The sequence below is a fragment of the Boleophthalmus pectinirostris genome, unplaced genomic scaffold (genome assembly GCF_026225935.1).
Source record: "Boleophthalmus pectinirostris isolate CB_2022bp ecotype Guang Dong unplaced genomic scaffold, ASM2622593v1 HiC_scaffold_9, whole genome shotgun sequence".
Lineage (NCBI taxonomy): Eukaryota > Metazoa > Chordata > Actinopteri > Gobiiformes > Gobiidae > Boleophthalmus > Boleophthalmus pectinirostris.
In genome coordinates this window covers 31,892,687-31,908,107 of record NW_026571541.1, presented here as the reverse complement: position 1 = coordinate 31,908,107, position 15,421 = coordinate 31,892,687, and the positions used below count along the sequence as shown (strand labels likewise).

The 15,421-nt window shown below is 39.7% G+C and overlaps 1 protein-coding gene across 2 annotated transcripts in view; it reads left to right on the top strand.

Annotated features, from left to right (window-relative positions):
* postnb (periostin, osteoblast specific factor b) overlaps window positions 1–15,421 on the top strand; it is an 87,189-nt gene that overhangs the window by 40,847 nt on the left and 30,921 nt on the right. For both annotated transcript variants that reach the window (XM_055148028.1, XM_055148027.1), the window contains exons 8-9: window positions 11,937–12,149; window positions 14,140–14,274. In XM_055148028.1, coding sequence (XP_055004003.1) covers window positions 11,937–12,149; window positions 14,140–14,274 — 348 coding nt within the window. The remainder of the gene's footprint in view (window positions 1–11,936; window positions 12,150–14,139; window positions 14,275–15,421) is intronic.

Genomic DNA, 15,421 nt, shown 5'->3' with positions numbered 1-15,421 from the left:
CTATACAGTTAAACTTGCCTTGCCTTGCCTTGCCTATAAGCGCTGAAAAACCCCCCAAAAATATAGCTGCTTCCTTGTGCGCTGATGCGGTTCAGCCTCTGTCGGACTAAACGACACAACTCTGCAAGGCTCCTGACTACAGTAGCCGTAATGCTCTGACAATCCATCAAACGGTGCGGCTTCGTAGTTTGCCAAAGTCGTTCTAAAACATTTTGACAGATTTTTGGGCACCGTGTACCACATAAAATCAGTTCGAGGTCAGTAAGCACAACCAGAATTAATACACAAGGCACACTGTCGATTTTTGAGAAAATTTTAGAATTTTAAGTGCGCCTTATAGTCCAAAAAATACGGTATTGATATTAGTATGTGGACTGAAAAAGCTGGATCGCTGAATCCCTACTCTGAATTAGCGAATACTGAGGATAATACTGTTATAACATGGTTAAAATGAGCCATATTTCACTTTTAAATTGAACAAAATAACCCCAGAACCCAAAACCTAAGGATTTCACCAGAAGTACGCCCACCACAGTTTGAGACCCCATTACCTTTGTATTGCAGTTCACCCGAGGCCATTTCCTCATATATGTTTGCATAACTGTAAACTTACATGATGTAGACTTTATGCATGTGCAGTGTGGACAAAAGTGCGTTTCCGTGGTTACACATTGAGCAGTCACCCATAGGAAGCATTTCTATTTCTCATGTTCAGACCGTCCCAAATCAAAACAGATGAAGCAGGAGTTGTAGCACATTTTTGGCAGGCGCTCTATAACAAAGTGCTGTCTCGTAATAAAAACTGGCTGCTCTGACAAATCAAGCGTGGAGCTGTGGGTGGAAAGTCAAACAGGCTGCAGATTACTCCAAGATTAAGTCATGTCCTTATTCAGACCATTTCTGAAATAATAAAACGCAAAGGAATACAATATAGAAATAATGAGAAGAAGGCAAGGCGCTGTATGATCTGAGCTTCCTTCCCTTTATTTGTCTACTATTAAAATAAATTAAAGAGAGGCTATGACACTTCTATGGGGTATTGACTGCTAACACATAACATATTTAGATACTTTTTATTGTTTTGAAAATGTTATATTCGCTGAAAACAACTTACCGTATTTTCTGGACTATAAGCCGCTCCGGAGTATAAGTCGCACCAGCCAAAAAATGAGTAATGAAGAAGAAAAAAAACATCTAAGTTGCATTTTCTGAGGGAAATTTATTTTAAAAATCAGAGACCAGGAACCGACATTTCATCTTGAAAGACAAGATATAGTCATAACAATAGAACAGAGAACAACAGACTGTTAACGTCACATATGAACAGTTCTTCAGATCACTAGAGCATAAACTACGGAAGCCGAGAGGGGTCACAACAAACGTAAACGCCACAACAAATACAAATGCGACAACACAACAAAAAAGCCACAATGGAAATGACCGCGGGACTCTATTTTAATGCAAACGTCGCAACAAATACAAAAGCCACAACACAAACGTAAATGCAGCAACACATCAAAAAGCCACAATGGAAGTGACCGCAGGATTCTATTTTCCGACGGACCGATCAAGCGGCAAGTGAAGAAGAAGAACTACAACGTGAAACGAATAATGATAAAACAATAAATTACTTTTACTTATGTTTCCAACTTCTCTGTTCCTTTACTTTTCACATTGTAGTTCTTCTTCTTCTTCACTTGCCGCTTGATCGGTCCGTCGGAAAATAGAGTTCCGAGGTCACTTCTGTTGTGGCTTTTTGATGTGTTGTGGCTTTTTAATGTGTTGTGGCGTTTGTATTTGTAGCAGCGTTTGCATTAAAATAGAATCCCTCGGTCATTTCCGTTGTGGCATTTTTTTTTGTTTGTTGTGGCTTTTTGTTGTGTTGTCGCATTTGTATTTGTTGTGGCGTTTGCGTTTGATGTGACTCCTCTCGGCTTCCGTAATAAACAACAGAACAGAACAAGTTTACCAAACTCTCCATCTCACTCCAATTCATCCTCGGTGTCACATCTGAGCAACTCTGCGACCGCTAGAGGTAACGACAGGAATCCCGAAAGGATGATTTCTGTTGTCACTGAAGTTACTTAAATTTTAGTAATGGTGCGATCGACTGTCATGATTTCACTCCTGGAATTTCCAATCTCTACTCAGGGTTCCCACAATCACGGAAATCCTGGAAAACTGATGGAAATTGAAAATGTCATTTTCCAAGCCTGGAAAAGTCATGGAACTTTTTAAGTTAAAAAAAGACAGGACAGCGGCTCTTTCTGCGGGAGACATGTGCAGTAGACAGTGGTACAGGAGCATAGACTGTATAAAAATAAAGTGGACTCAGCGCCATCCATAGCGTTCAGTGCCGTACAAATGAGAACAGTTACAGGAGCATTAAGAATAGGATTTTTTTGACAGACAAAATAGTGAATCATCATTTAAAGCAGGTTAATACGAACATTTTAAGACCAAAATGATGAGGCCACAGCAGCAGTTACAGAGAGGGCCCACAAGATCCAAATGTAAGTCAATTGGCGCCAGGTTTAGAAGGAGCCTCCTGGCGATCTTCCTATTTGGCACGCAGCGGCTAGAGCGATAACTATTTCCACTCATATATACAGTCTATGTACAGGAGTAATGGGAGCAGCAGATACTGACACACAAGTCTAGAGCCTCTTGCAACTGTCAGTGTGAAAATTTTAATATACAAGTCGCAGGAAACACCCAAACCATGAAAAAAAAAAAGTGCAACTCCGAATAATAGTCTGAAAAATACAGTAATAACATTTTTAATAAGTTTCGATAAGTTTTGATTTTGATGATCTGAGTCTTGCCTCTCCAATCTAAGTTTGTGAAGTTGTTGTGTACAGTTTTATATCATGTTTTTGTATATTTGTGGAGAATTGTCGTGTAGGAGCCCGGTTGGACAGAATCTTACCGCTAACTGTAAAGAGAAGGTGAATAGGCTGCAGGAGAGATCGCAAGTTCACTCTGACGTGCATGGATGCCACATAAAACTTCTTCAGGCTTATTTTTGCGGAGGGGAGCACGTTATAACATAGCTTAAAAAAGTGGATTTTGCATAACTCACATCTTTAATTATAGGCTCTTTGTTATGGATCCAAATTATTTCCAAACTCCAGGTGTTTTACTTCATCCAATCCTAATAAAATGCATCTGTTGTCTGGACAAGAAGTTGAAATTGAAGCGATACTGAAAAAGCAATGTTGACTTTTTGGCAGTGTCACTAAGTTGGAACATATGCTCGTTTTACATAGCTATCTTTTCCATTTTTTTTTAAATCGAGGTTGTGTGTCAAATAAAAAAAAAATTAGTGAGATTTATTGCTACTGAAAACGATGAACTCTAATAATAAAAGTACACATTATCCCTAAAGTAAATATTTTTAGTATTTATAATGAGTTATTGGCACAAACATTGGACCAATGTGGATTTTTTGGGGCCATTACTGATATTGTTTATGTATTTATTTTTTTAATCCATTGTCAGGCCCACAATTTAATGTTAAAAGAGGCAATATTAAATTTTCTGAATTTTCCGCAACTTTAGAAAATGATCCATGCATGTTTGAGTAATCTAGTGATCTCTCCTGGGCCCTTTCGAGCCCTTCCTACGGTACGATTCTGTCCAATGCCACCCATACTCCTGTATGTCAATTCTCCATAAATATACAAAAACGCGATACAAGACAATATACTACAACTTCACAAACCTGATGCAATGTGCCCTAATGATACCACGGACACTTTTGAAAATTACCAAAACAAATTACCAAAACAAATTATCAAAAAGAAGTGGGAGGGACATGTTCCAGTTTGTTCGTTTAAAATTAATCACCGCATTTATCAACTGCAAAGAAAACATATTTTTTTTTAGATGCATCAAGTCTTCTCAAGTCATAGGCCTCAAGTCCGAGTCAAGTCCCAAGTCCAAGTCTTACTCCATTTTAGTCAAGTCAAGTCTCAAGTCCCGAAAACAGTGACTGAAGTCTGACTTGAGTCCAAGTCACAATTTGCAAGTCCTCACCTTTGGCATTGTTTGTTGAATTAGTCCTTGTTTTATTGAATTAGTCTTGGTTTAGGTCTTTTTTAGATCTGGTTTAGACCCGATTTAAACTAAATTAACTTCTATTTTATAGGTCTATGTCTCAAAATTCTACTAAAAGAGTTGAATAAAAGTCACATTTGTCTGATACCTGAACCAAAGATAGTTACCGTATTTTCTGGGCTATTAGATGTTCTCTTAAGCCTCCAACCACATGAAAAAATTGCACCCCGCAAATCCAGAGTGCCCTATACACGAATCCACTCGGGTGTCCCAGAATGACTTCAGTAAACTACAAAGCCGCAAACACACGGAGCAGACAGCGACCGCGCAGCGAAAAACACCCACAGTCACACTCATCACTCCACGCCGACGAGGAACGGAACGGAGGAACGAACCGAAAAAGCGAGTGCAATGTGCCGCTTCTAGACACGAACTGAACAACTGAGTCACTGCGAACACGCCGACAATCCAGCGGTCCCAGACAGCACCCTCCCTACACGCCACAACTGAACAAAGCCCAGAGTCACCGTGAACGCCACAAACAAAGTCCCACTGACTCATCCAACTGTTGTGTTTCGTTTAAAGTCCGGTGCGGTTTATTTGTGAAAATAGTTCGAAAATAGACCATTTAATGACAGTGCGTCTTATAATCCAGAGCGTCTAATAGTGCGGAAAATACGGTACAGGCATGTTTTAGCACATTTCTAACAAAAAAAAGCTCATCAGATCACAACAGATAAACAAACCACAGTCCTGCCACAATAATCACAGTATGGTCTTCAATAGATCAATACATGGAACAATAATATGGAGGCCTCAAATTTACAATCATATCATAATTGATTCATAACCAGCAATTATTTATATGAGAGTGAAAAGTGATGAAATGCCCTAGTGAAATCTGAATTCTTTCTATTCTGATCGTAATGATTCACACTTAGATCTTGTCCAGACTTTTATCAACTCTTATATAAATACTCATATATAAATATACCATGACTTTTTAAGAACTATTTAGTTTAAAAGTCATATGAATTGCAAAAATCTAAACTATATTCGGTTCTTTTGTTGACTTGAAATTACTTGAAGCTCAAAGCAGACGACTTGGACTCGACTTGGACTTGATTTGGACTTATGGGCCAGTGACTCGAGACTCGACTTGGACTTGACTTGGACTTATGGGCCAGTGACTCGAGACTCCACTTGGACTTGACTTGGACTTACGGGCCAGTGACTCGAGACTCCACTTGGACTTGACTTGGACTTGACTTGGACTTACGGGCCAGTGACTCGAGACTCCACTTGGACTTGACTTGGACTTACGGGCCAGTGACTCGAGACTCGACTTGGACTTGACTTGGACTTACGGGCCAGTGACTCGAGACTCGACTTGGACTTGACTTGGACTTGGACTTACGGGCCAGTGACTCGAGACTCGACTTGGACTTGACTTGGACTTACGGGCCAGTGACTCGAGACTCCACTTGGACTTGACTTGGACTTATGGGCCAGTGACTTGAGACTTGACTTGGACTTGACTTGGACTTACGGGCCAGTGACTCGAGACTCGACTTGGACTTGACTTGGACTTGACTTGGACTTATGGGCCAGTGACTTGAGACTTGACTTGGACTTGCCTGTCTTTGACTTGGGACTTGACTCGGACTTGAGGTCAACGACTTGAGACTTACTTTAGACTCACAAAACAGCAACTTGGTCCGACCTCTGATAAATACCATAACTACTGTACTATAGATACTGTATTTAACTTAAAATACCCAAAGTAAATCAGATAACAGTAATAAATAATAACACATTAGCTTCATATAGACACTCAAACTCATTTTACAGTTTGGTTCATTATTCATTCACTCCACACTCGATTGTGGTAAGATCCTACTTTAGCCACAGCGGATGGAAGTGAATCCGTGGCACTTGGCATTCCCAGCGGTGTCCCGTCCAAGTCCCGACCGGGGGCCAGCTCTGCTTAGCTTCTAAGACCGGACGGAGATTTAGTTAAAAATATCCCCAAAAACCGAGACCACTTCTGGACTATTAAGTATTATTAATTTGTTCCTGGCTAACTCAATTAGTTTCAAAGTTAAAGTTGCTTTTTTAGACAGTAGAATGTGATTTTCAGCATTAAATAGTAGTACTTTCTTTTATATCCTCATGTTGTCTTATATCTCAAACGCACACCTACACAAAAACTGTTTAAATTGTGCTGTTTTGTGCTGCAAAAAGTTTTGTTTAAGATATTAAGAGTTTTATTTTGGGTCGATGGCATCATCTAGCTCCTCAAAATGGTAAATAGTGCTCTGGAAAAGTCTGTATCAGTCTTTTATAATTTGCTTTTGAATCATATTTTATATAATAATACATACTTTTCCACAGCCTCAGACCGTTTATCTTCACTTTTGCGGAGTTTTGCTAAAGCAACTACCGTCATCTTAGCAGAAATTCATATCATTTCCACAAAAAATAATAATAATTTTTAGAAATATTGTCACAGCACAAACGAAATACAAACATTTTACATAATATTCTGCTTATTTTGAGCCTATTTAACATTTCGAGGGGCTGGATGATGCCATCGACTCGAAATAAAACTAATATCTTAAGAACCATAATCGCGCAAACGAAACTTTTTACAGTCCTGGTTTAGTCCTGGTTTTAGTCCTAGATTTAGTCCTAGTTTAGTCTTAGTTTAGTCCTGCTTTAGTCCTGCTTTTAGACCTGGTTTAGTCCTGGTTTAGTCCTGGTTTTAGACCTGGTTTTAGTCCTAGTTTTAGTCCTAGTTTAGTCTTAGTTTAGTCCTCCTGCAGTCCTGCTTTTAGTCCTGGTTTAGTCCTAGTTTTAGTCCTAGTTTAGTCCTGCTTTAGTCCTGCTTTAGTCCTGCTTTAGTCCTGCTTTAGTCCTGCTTTTAGACCTGGTTTAGTCCTGCTTTAGTCCTGCTTTAGTGCTGCTTTAGTCCTGCTTTTAGACCTGGTTTAGTCCTGCTTTAGTCCTGCTTCAGCCCAAAATGTGAAAATGGAAAATACCGCCCTGTAATCCATTTATTTCAACAAAGTAACTGTAATCCAATTACCACTCACTGAAACAGTAAGGGTAACTGAATACAGTTACTCATAATTTGTATTCTGATTACTTAACTCTGGTACATGTAATCTGTTACTCCCTGACACTGCTGATGTTGCTTTATGTTTTTGTGTTTTGTTTTTATTGTGTTTTATTAAATGTTATATTCTGTGGTCTTTAAAAAAACAAACAAAAAGCAACTGATACCATTTTGGGCTGTTTTGGAGCAGTTTTAGGCTCCCTGGGTGACTGGGCGATCCCAATTTGACCTATAAAAGAATCGTTAATACTAACTTTTTGCAGCACGCATGGAGCACAAACGATAGACAGAGTTTTTGTGTAGGTTTGCATTTCAGTGGTCCAAGTTGGTTCCAAAGTTGTCCATGTGCGTGTACTAGTCTATGTGCTCTGATATTTTGTTCTGATTCAGCTCAAAATCATTCTAAATCTATTCAGGAAAGCTTCATTTCTGTGCTGAAACTGTGACGTTTTTGGCTCAAATGAGGATCTAGTTTTGACACTAGTTTTGGTTTGGGTTAACATCTGATTTTCAAACCTTTTGACATAAACCTGTTACAAATCTGCTGTTTTTCTCCGTAGTCAGTAGAAATGAAAATATGGCTTTTATAAGTGAGCGTTTTTCCAGTAAAACAATGAGCGTGTGTTGAAAATATGACCATGTGCACTACGAGAGATTACAGAAGGATGACATCGTTCTTCTTATGGGTCTTACATAAAGTCAGTGAACTGCAGCTGTGTCTCTGGTCCGGTTGGCAGCCGAACTACGATGGTTTTATGAGCCCATCGAGCGCCCTTCAGATGAGCGGGGACCCGTTCACACACACGATGGGAAACACAGAAGGACCCCCGGGACCGCACGGCTCCCCGGGTTCAGACGGTTTTGAAGGCCCAGCTGCTCTTTCGGAATCGGAGATGTAAAGTGGACACGGCGCAGACAGATTCCAGGGAGACGAGTTCTTTTTATGCATTTTTTCTGGAATTGAGATTAAACTGGAACAAATGGTTTGACGGAATTTCTGGGATTTCACGTGAAATTCGGATTTAATACTAAAAAACAATGTGACTGACCTAGGATTGTCCACAGAGGAACCAAGATAAAACTAGATCAGAGGACTAAACCCAAATAAACCTAGATCCAAGCCAGGTTTATACTAGAACTGGATAAACAAGGACTAAACCAGGACCAAGACCAAGATGAAACCAGCTTTAAATAAAGAGTAAACCCAGATAAAACTAGATCTAAACTATGTCTCTACCAGAATTAGATAAACCAGGACTAAACCCAGATAAATCTAGATCTAAACCATGTCTATACCAGAACAGATCAAAACCAGATCTAATCCAGGATAAAACCTGCTTTAAACCAGGACTAAACCCAGATAAAACTAGTTCTAAACCAGGTTTATCCCAGAACAAGTCAAAACCAGGACCAAATCAGAAGAAATCCAGCTTTAAATCAGGACTAAACCCAGATAAAGCTAGATCTAAACCAGGTCTATACCAGAACTAGATATACCAGGACTAAACCAGGATGAAACCAAGACAAAACCAGGACTAAACTCAGATAAAACTAGATCTACACCAGGTCTATACCAGAACCAGATAAACCAGGACTAAACCAGGACCAAACCAACATAAAACCATCTTTAAACCAGGGCTAAACCCAGAAAAAAATAGTTCTAAATCAGGTCTATACCAGAACAGGTCTAAACCAGAACTAAACCAGGATAAATCCAGTTTTAAATCAGGACTAAACCCAGATAAAGCTAGATCTAAACCAGGTCTGTATCAGAACTAAATAAACCAGGACTAAACTAGGATTAAACCAGGATAAAACCAAGACAAAACCAGGACTAAACCCATATAAAACTAGTTCTAAACCAGGTCTATACCAGAACAGGTCTAAACCAGGTGTAAACCAGGACCAAACCAGGATAAAACCATCTTTAAATCAGGACTAAACCCATGTAAAACTAGATCTAAACCAGGTCTATACCAGAACTAGATATACCAGGACTAAACCAGGATGAAACCAAGACAAAACCAGGACTAAACCCAGAAAACTAAAACTACAACTAGATTTAAACCAGGTCTATGCCAGATCAGGTCTAAATCAGGGCTACACCAGGTCAAACAATTAAAACTAAACCTGTCCTAAATTGTTACAGGATATAAAAAAGGGTCTTAAATAAAACCAAAGTCAAAATCTGGTCAAAACTGCCACACAAACCGGTGCTAAATGAGGTGTGAATGAGAACTGAACCAGGTCTGAACAGAGACTAAACCATGACTAAAATATAATCATGAAATTGACGGACTCAGACGGCCCTTGACCCGTGAGTACCACCGGAAAGACGCTTGGGTAACCTGGCCCAAATAAACACATTCCTCACAATTACAAGCATGTACAGTGTGACAGGACTAACTCCTTACAGAACTTATCAAAACATAAAACAAAGATTCAACCTAAAAAAATGTAGTCGCTGTGTAAACTTGTACTTTCGATGATGTTGGTGTGTTTCTTAGAACTGAACCGTGCATTGTTACTAATTGATAACTTGTCTCACCCCGGGCTGATCTGTCGGTCCCTTTGAAAAGAGTTCTACACATTATCAATTTGGAACGGCTCTCGCTGAAAGAGATCGGAAAATACGGAACGTCGCGGAGACTATTTGAATTGGATTCTTTGATTCTGATTTCGCCTCTTTGCCTGTTTGTGCCTCCGTCTCCTCGCTTTTGTGACCCCCTGCCCTCGCATGTTGTCTCATTCACTACTGATTATTAGCCACGCTGGCGCCACCTAGTGTCTCCGCTCAATTTCATTTCTCTCCAGCAACTAGGTCAGAATTGGAATACACTAGATAGTTCACAAAAACCCCGGAAGTACGAGTTCAGGCACCAGCCAATCAGTGAAGAGCCATACATTCTGCATTGCAAACGATTCCCAAGATGGAGGATTTAAAGCCGTAACAAAGACAAAGTTTGGTGAATTTTATCAATTGCCCTTCTTCCTGTGGGATTTGGGAAAAGCTTTATATTCCAGTTAGCCCTGTTAGTGGCACATTACATACGTCACGACCAAATAGCAGCGATTGGTTAAATGAAAAAAAGTACCCACCTACCGTCGAGCGAACGAATTCTAACGCTGCAAGGTCAGACAGTTTCTACGAAGTGAAACCGATAAATCGGACTAACTCGCTACTGCCGCGAATACCCAAAGTTGGTGTCAATGTCAATCAAAAGCTTCTACCACCTCGAACCTTTTCATCAGCAGCACAACCTCTGTCACCGAGAGAACACTCATATTCTACTGAGTCGTGCCTTTGAGTCCAACAGAAGCTGAACCACATCAGCAACACAATGAGCGAGCTTATAGTTTATGCTAATTAGCCATGTGGTTTTAAGTTTCGTTTCTGTAAAATGTAAACAGTTTAGTAATGTAAACATTTATTTATGCAGAAGATTTTTACTTAATAATCTGCTGCAGTGTAGAACTTGTACAATAGTATTTGGAAACATTCAGTTTGATCTGCGCACTGGATTGTGGGATATCTCAGAGCTCCTTACCGCTGTAAGGAAGATGGATCTATTAGGCAAGGCAAGGCAGGCAAGTTTATTTGTATAGCACAATTCGTACACAAAGTAATTCAAAGTGCTTTACAGAATAAGAAATACATTAAAATCATAATAAAAACAAATCAAAACATAAATAATCATGAAGATTAAAATTAAAAAAGAGAGACATAAATTGGAGAGAAGAGTGCGGATTGAAAACCTTTCAGTTATATGCACAGTTAAACAGAAATGTTTTGAGCCTGGATTTAAACAGCGTCACAGAAGAGTCTGTCTCACATGTTCAGACTGTTCCAGGTTTTAGCTGCATGAACCTGAATCTCTGACTCCCCTTGTTTAGTCGTGACTCTGGGCACCAGCAGGAGGCCGGTCCCTGAGCTCCTCAGAGTGTGAGATGGTTCATATGACACTAACATGTCACAGATGGACTTTGGTGCTCGGCCATGGAGAGACTTGTACAAGCAGAGCTGTTTTAAAGTCTATTCTCTGAGGCACAGGAAGCCAGTGCAGAGACCTGAGCACAGGACTTATGTGCTCGTACTTCCTAGTTCGAGTAAGGACCCGAGCTGCAGCGTTCTGGATGTTCTGCAGCGTCTCACAGCTCGTTTATTACAATAAGGAACCTCCTGAGCTTCCTCTGCTAAAGGAACTCATGGTTACGACTATCATATAGTTAATGCAAAGATGAGCTTGAGTTGAGTTGTTTTATTTTGGAATGAAAACAAGGCAATATGTATTATCTCTTCCTTTGTTTTACAGTTATATTTTTTGCTCCACATCACCCTACCTTTGTCCTCCATATTGACAATAAAATACGCTAAAGATGTTTTGGTTTGTTTGGGCACTTGGCCTTTGGCTTCCCCACAAACCTCAATGCTGCGATGTGATTGGTTCACCCACCATGCGTCCCAATTGACTTTACACAGAAAAAATGTCGCCCCTCTCTCTGTAATTCAGTCAGGCTTCTCATTTTGGCCTTCAAATTTTTGTATTAACTTGCTCTACATGATCCTGGTGTTTTTATTTTGCTATTTTGTCTGTAAATCAATTCCTATTTCTGATTTTAATCACTAGCCTCGTGAGCTTCATTTGCCTGGAGCCGAACGCTACGGGCGACGTCACACTCCCTTAGTCCACTTCTTTATAAGTCTGTGGTTGCATCCTTAGTTCCTATACTGATTTCCCTGTGTATTGTCCCTCTGCAGCTCTCGTGAAGTACCACCTCCTGAACTCGGTGCAGTGCTCGGAGGCCATCATGTCCGGCACGTCCTACGAGACCATGGAGGGCACCAACATCGCCATCGGCTGCGACGGAGAGAGTCTCACCGTCAACGGAGTCAAGATGGTGCTGAAGAAGGACATCGTCACCAGCAACGGAGTCATCCACCTCATCGACAAAGTGCTCGTGCCCGACTCAGGTTAGAACTCGCACGGCTACGCGATGAAACTCAGGTCATACAGCAGATGTGCAAATAAAAGCTGATCTAGTGATTGATTTTACCGTCTTAAGAAAACACGACCAGTTCATTTTGCAACAGTTTGCAAAGGTCTAAAGTTATTTCTCACTTGCCTCATGCATTCAGAGCATCCATTTTTTTTAAATGACACTTATTGCATATGCACTCTACAGGTCAAAAGTTTTAGAACACCACACTTTCTCATTCACATTTTACTCTTGACCAAAACATATTCTAAACTTTTGATTCTTGAAAGTGTCCACCTCTGGCAGATGTAACAGCTGAACACACTCGTGGCTCGTTCTTTTTACAACAGAAATCAAATATTCTTCAGAAAGTTCTTCCCAAATCTGTTGCAGAAGTTCCCATAAATGTGTGGCACTTGTAGGTTTCTTGACTTTTACTTTTCTGTCCAGTTCATCCCAAAACCAGCTCGATGGGGTTTAAGTCTGGAGACTGTGCTGCTGAACTCTCCATGTTTTCAAGCTTTATCATCTTGTTCTTTTTTTCTTGAGGTAGTTTTGGCAGAGCTTGGACTTGTGTTTTGTATCTTTTATCTTTTTTTTTTTAACCTCTGTCTGTTCATTTCTTACCTTTGCACCATTTCAAGCTCTTCATTGGACTTTCACGACTTGAATTGCAAAAAATAACTTAAAAAATGAGGGTGTTCTAAAACTTTTGACCAGTAGTGTACGTACAAATTAATATAAACATACAAGAAAGAGACAAATAATGCTACTATATACAGGCATTACATGAAATAGGGATAATTAAATGATTCAGATCGATCATTTAAGTTCTTTATAAATTGATAACATGTAATTATCTTGTTTATTTGGAAGGTTTTCTAATGATTTTAAATATTATATTAGATTGCGTTTGAATAGAAAGACATTGGGATTGGGATTATTCCACTTACAACAATGAATAAAATGAGAAAAACTTAAAATACATATACTTTTTTTTTATCACTTATAAGCTTTACAAGTGCTCTCACAGTAAAGCTACCAACAACTAGCAAGCTAACGAGCACTTCTCAGCAACAATAAAATGCTTTTTAATTTGAAGCAGACTTATTTTGACCTCAAGAGCTGCTTATACAATTGAGAAGTATCTGTACGGGGGCAAGACTCATTTTGCTCAAATATATGAAAAAAAATAGGATACAAAACCTTTAAGTTCTAATATATTAAACAATAAGTTGATATATGACTTATTGTGGCAGCCTTTGTAGTTTTGGTTTGTTCTTTTAATATACTGTACTAAACTTATGACCTAACTTTGGTCTTTGTGTGATGTAAGAGCTTCTTAGCAGGACAGTGATGCTAGATTAGATGAAGAAGATGCAGTACCGGTCAAAAGTTTTACAACACCCTAATTTTTCCAGTTATTTATTGCAATTGAAGTCGTGCAAGTCCAATGAAGAGCTTGAAATGGTACAAAGGTAAGAACAGAAGAGCCAAAGGTTTAAAAAAAAAGATAAAAGATACAAAACACAAGTCCAAGCTCTGCCAAAACTATCACAACATGGAGTGTTCAGCACAGTCTCCAGACTTAAACCCCACTGAGCTGGTTTGGGATGAACTGGACAGAAGAGTAAAAGTCAAGAAACCTACAAGTGCCACACGTTTATGGGAACTTCTGCAACAGACTTGGGAAGAACTTTCTGAAGAATATTTGATTTCTATTGTAAAAAGAACGAGCCACGAGTGTGTTCAGCTGTTACATCTGCTAAAGGTGGACATGTTCATGAATCAAAAGGTTAGAATACCTTTTGGTCAACAGTAAAGAGTAAAAAAATGGAAAAAAGTGTGGTGTTCTAAAACTTTTGACCGATAGTGTACCTTTACAATTGTGTGACAAAACTCAATGAACTATTATTATTGTTATATATATTTTAATACTCTCCATTCGAAGTACTAAATGTGTGTATATGTGTGTACTTTTTCAGCCAAGCAGGTTATGGAGCTGGTGGGTTCGTCTCAGTCCACGTTCGGGGACATGGTGTCGGAGCTGGGCCTGGCTGCAGAAATGAAAGCAGGGACCGAGTACACTCTGCTGGCCCCCTCCAACGCAGCTTTCACTGGTCAGTACTATGCCCGCCTGTACTATAATACTACTACACACAAGGATTTAGATATTTTCAGGTCATATCCCACGTTTTTCTTGCTGATTTGGTCCATAACCGATGTTTTCAGATCAATATTATGAAGTCTTCTCAGTCCTCACAAATCCATGTATCATTCGTTCATTTGTTTTTCAATATAAAACCAAAACTAAGAAAACAAAAAAACAACAGTTTTCTTTGTTATTTGAATTTATTATTTATTATTTTTTATTATTTATAATTTTTATTTTTAAACGAAGAATGGAAAAAACGGATAATGGCCGTTTCCCGTTTATGTGACTTCCGTGACTGCGATGCCGGACTTTTGCGCTGCATACGGACTGAACCAGGACTGATCCAGGTCCGATCCAGGTCCGGGACTGAGACTGGGACTGAGACAGAGACCAGACCGGGACTGAGACTGGAACCAGATTGGAACTGAGACCTGGACCAGACTGGAACTGAGAGCTGGACCAGACAGGGACCAGAGCGGGACTGAGACCGAGATCAGACCGGGACCAGACCGGGATTGAGACCGGGACCAGACCGGGACTGAGACCGAGACCAGGCCTGGACCAGACCGGAGGCTCAGAGCCAACGGCCGGAGATCGAAGCTGAGGCTCAGACCCTGCGGAGGCTTGGAGTCAAAGCTTGGAGTCCGCTCTGGTCCCGGTCTGGTCTCGGTCTCGGACCTGGATCAGTTCTGATTCGGTCCATATGCGGCGCAATAGTCCGGCAGGAAATGGCCGTTATCCGTTTTTTACATTCTTCATTTAAACACAAAATCGAAAACTGAAAAAAACAAATCGTTATGTGTTTTTTCATTTTGGTTTTGGAGACAAATAATGAAGAAAACAGTTGTTGTTTTTCATTTTCTTATTTTTGGTTTTATATTGAAAAATGAATGAACGAATGATACACGGATTCTCACAGTCTGTAGTAAAGATATACTGAAGTTCTCAAAATTTTCATTATTATTTTTCACTTTTGTAAAAAAAATAAATAAAGATGGATTGGGTCTCAGTTCCACGACATCAGTTCAGCCGATATCCTGGTCGGCCTTTAATTTCCATGTCATGTCATAAGACTATTTACAGGCCGATTTAGTCCTAGAAAATCTCATCGT